General features: G+C 41.2%; 1 protein-coding gene across 1 annotated transcript; it reads left to right on the forward strand.

Moving 5' to 3' along the window:
- The first annotated feature begins 6 nt into the window (after positions 1 to 6).
- LOC111367202 (protein IRX15-LIKE-like) lies at positions 7 to 1,147 on the forward strand. The gene has a single exon (XM_022987957.1). It carries the CDS (start codon positions 26 to 28, stop codon positions 944 to 946), a length of 921 nt encoding a protein of 306 aa, XP_022843725.1. The 5' UTR covers positions 7 to 25; the 3' UTR covers positions 947 to 1,147.
- The last annotated feature ends 64 nt before the right edge of the window (positions 1,148 to 1,211 follow it).

Consider the following 1,211-nt stretch of genomic DNA (forward strand, 5'->3'; position numbering starts at 1 on the left):
TCTCTCTCTCTCTCTCTCTAAAATCATGAAGAACAATCTTAGCAACAGCACTAAGCTGATTCTTCTTCATCCCTACATTCAAAAACAAGGAGGGTCCAACCGGCTATGGCTTCTGGCTTTGGTTTCATTTCTCACTTTGGCTTTCCTTCTTACGCTTATTTACACTAGAGAATCCATCACCACCACCGCTGTCGTCGGCGGCATAGCCACCTCGACCACCACCGGAGCAAACAATCCTCCACTGTCGAAGGCTGTGGTAAGAGCTCTAGTCCACTACGCTTCCAACTCAAACAACACTGAACATATGTCGTACACGGATATTAAACAAATCTCTGATGTTCTCCGGCAATGTTCACATCCCTGTAATTTCCTGGTTTTCGGCTTAACCCACGAAACCCTTCTGTGGAAAGCCCTAAACCCTAACGGCAGAACTGTTTTCATCGATGAAAATCGGTACTACGCTGCATACATAGAGGAAAAATACCCAGAAATTGAAGCCTACGACGTGCAGTACTCAACCAAAATAAGCGAAATGAAAGAGCTAATTTCATCGGTTAAGGAACAACTCCAGAATGAATGCAAGCCAGTACAAAATCTTTTGTTTTCAGAATGCAAGCTGGGTTTGAATGATCTTCCTAACCAGTTGTATGAGGTGGATTGGAATATCATATTGGTCGACGGCCCACGTGGGTACTGGCCGGAAGCGCCTGGTAGGATGGCGGCGATTTTCACCGCCGGCGTACTTGCCCGGAGCAAAAAGGCTGGAGCCAATTCCAAAACTCATATTTTTGTGCATGATTTCAATATGGAGGTGGATAGAATCACAAGTGACGAGTTTTTGTGCAAAGAAAATTTGGTGAAATCTAAAGACATGTTAGGGCATTTTATCCTGGAAAGAATGGATAGCAACAGCACTCAGTTCTGTCGCAGTCATTCATCAGCTTAATGAACTCTGTGATCATCAAATAATCTTTTAGTTCCTGCTGAAATTTGATAAATTAAGTGTCAACGGTCAAAATTTTGACCTTTTTTTCTTGGGTTGGGTTGTGTAAAAATAATTTTTTGGCATCTCTACATTGTAATTTCTTTGATGAAAAGCAATTGTTTGTCTACTATTTCCTCAAATACAGTTCATCATTCAAATGTATCCAATTGTGCGGAGTGGATTAAAATTAACAGGTTAGAGCATTTTCAACAATTTATTTAAACAT

This window comes from Olea europaea, chromosome 18 (genome assembly GCF_002742605.1).
Source record: "Olea europaea var. sylvestris chromosome 18, O_europaea_v1, whole genome shotgun sequence".
NCBI classification, from domain to species: Eukaryota; Viridiplantae; Streptophyta; class Magnoliopsida; order Lamiales; family Oleaceae; genus Olea; species Olea europaea.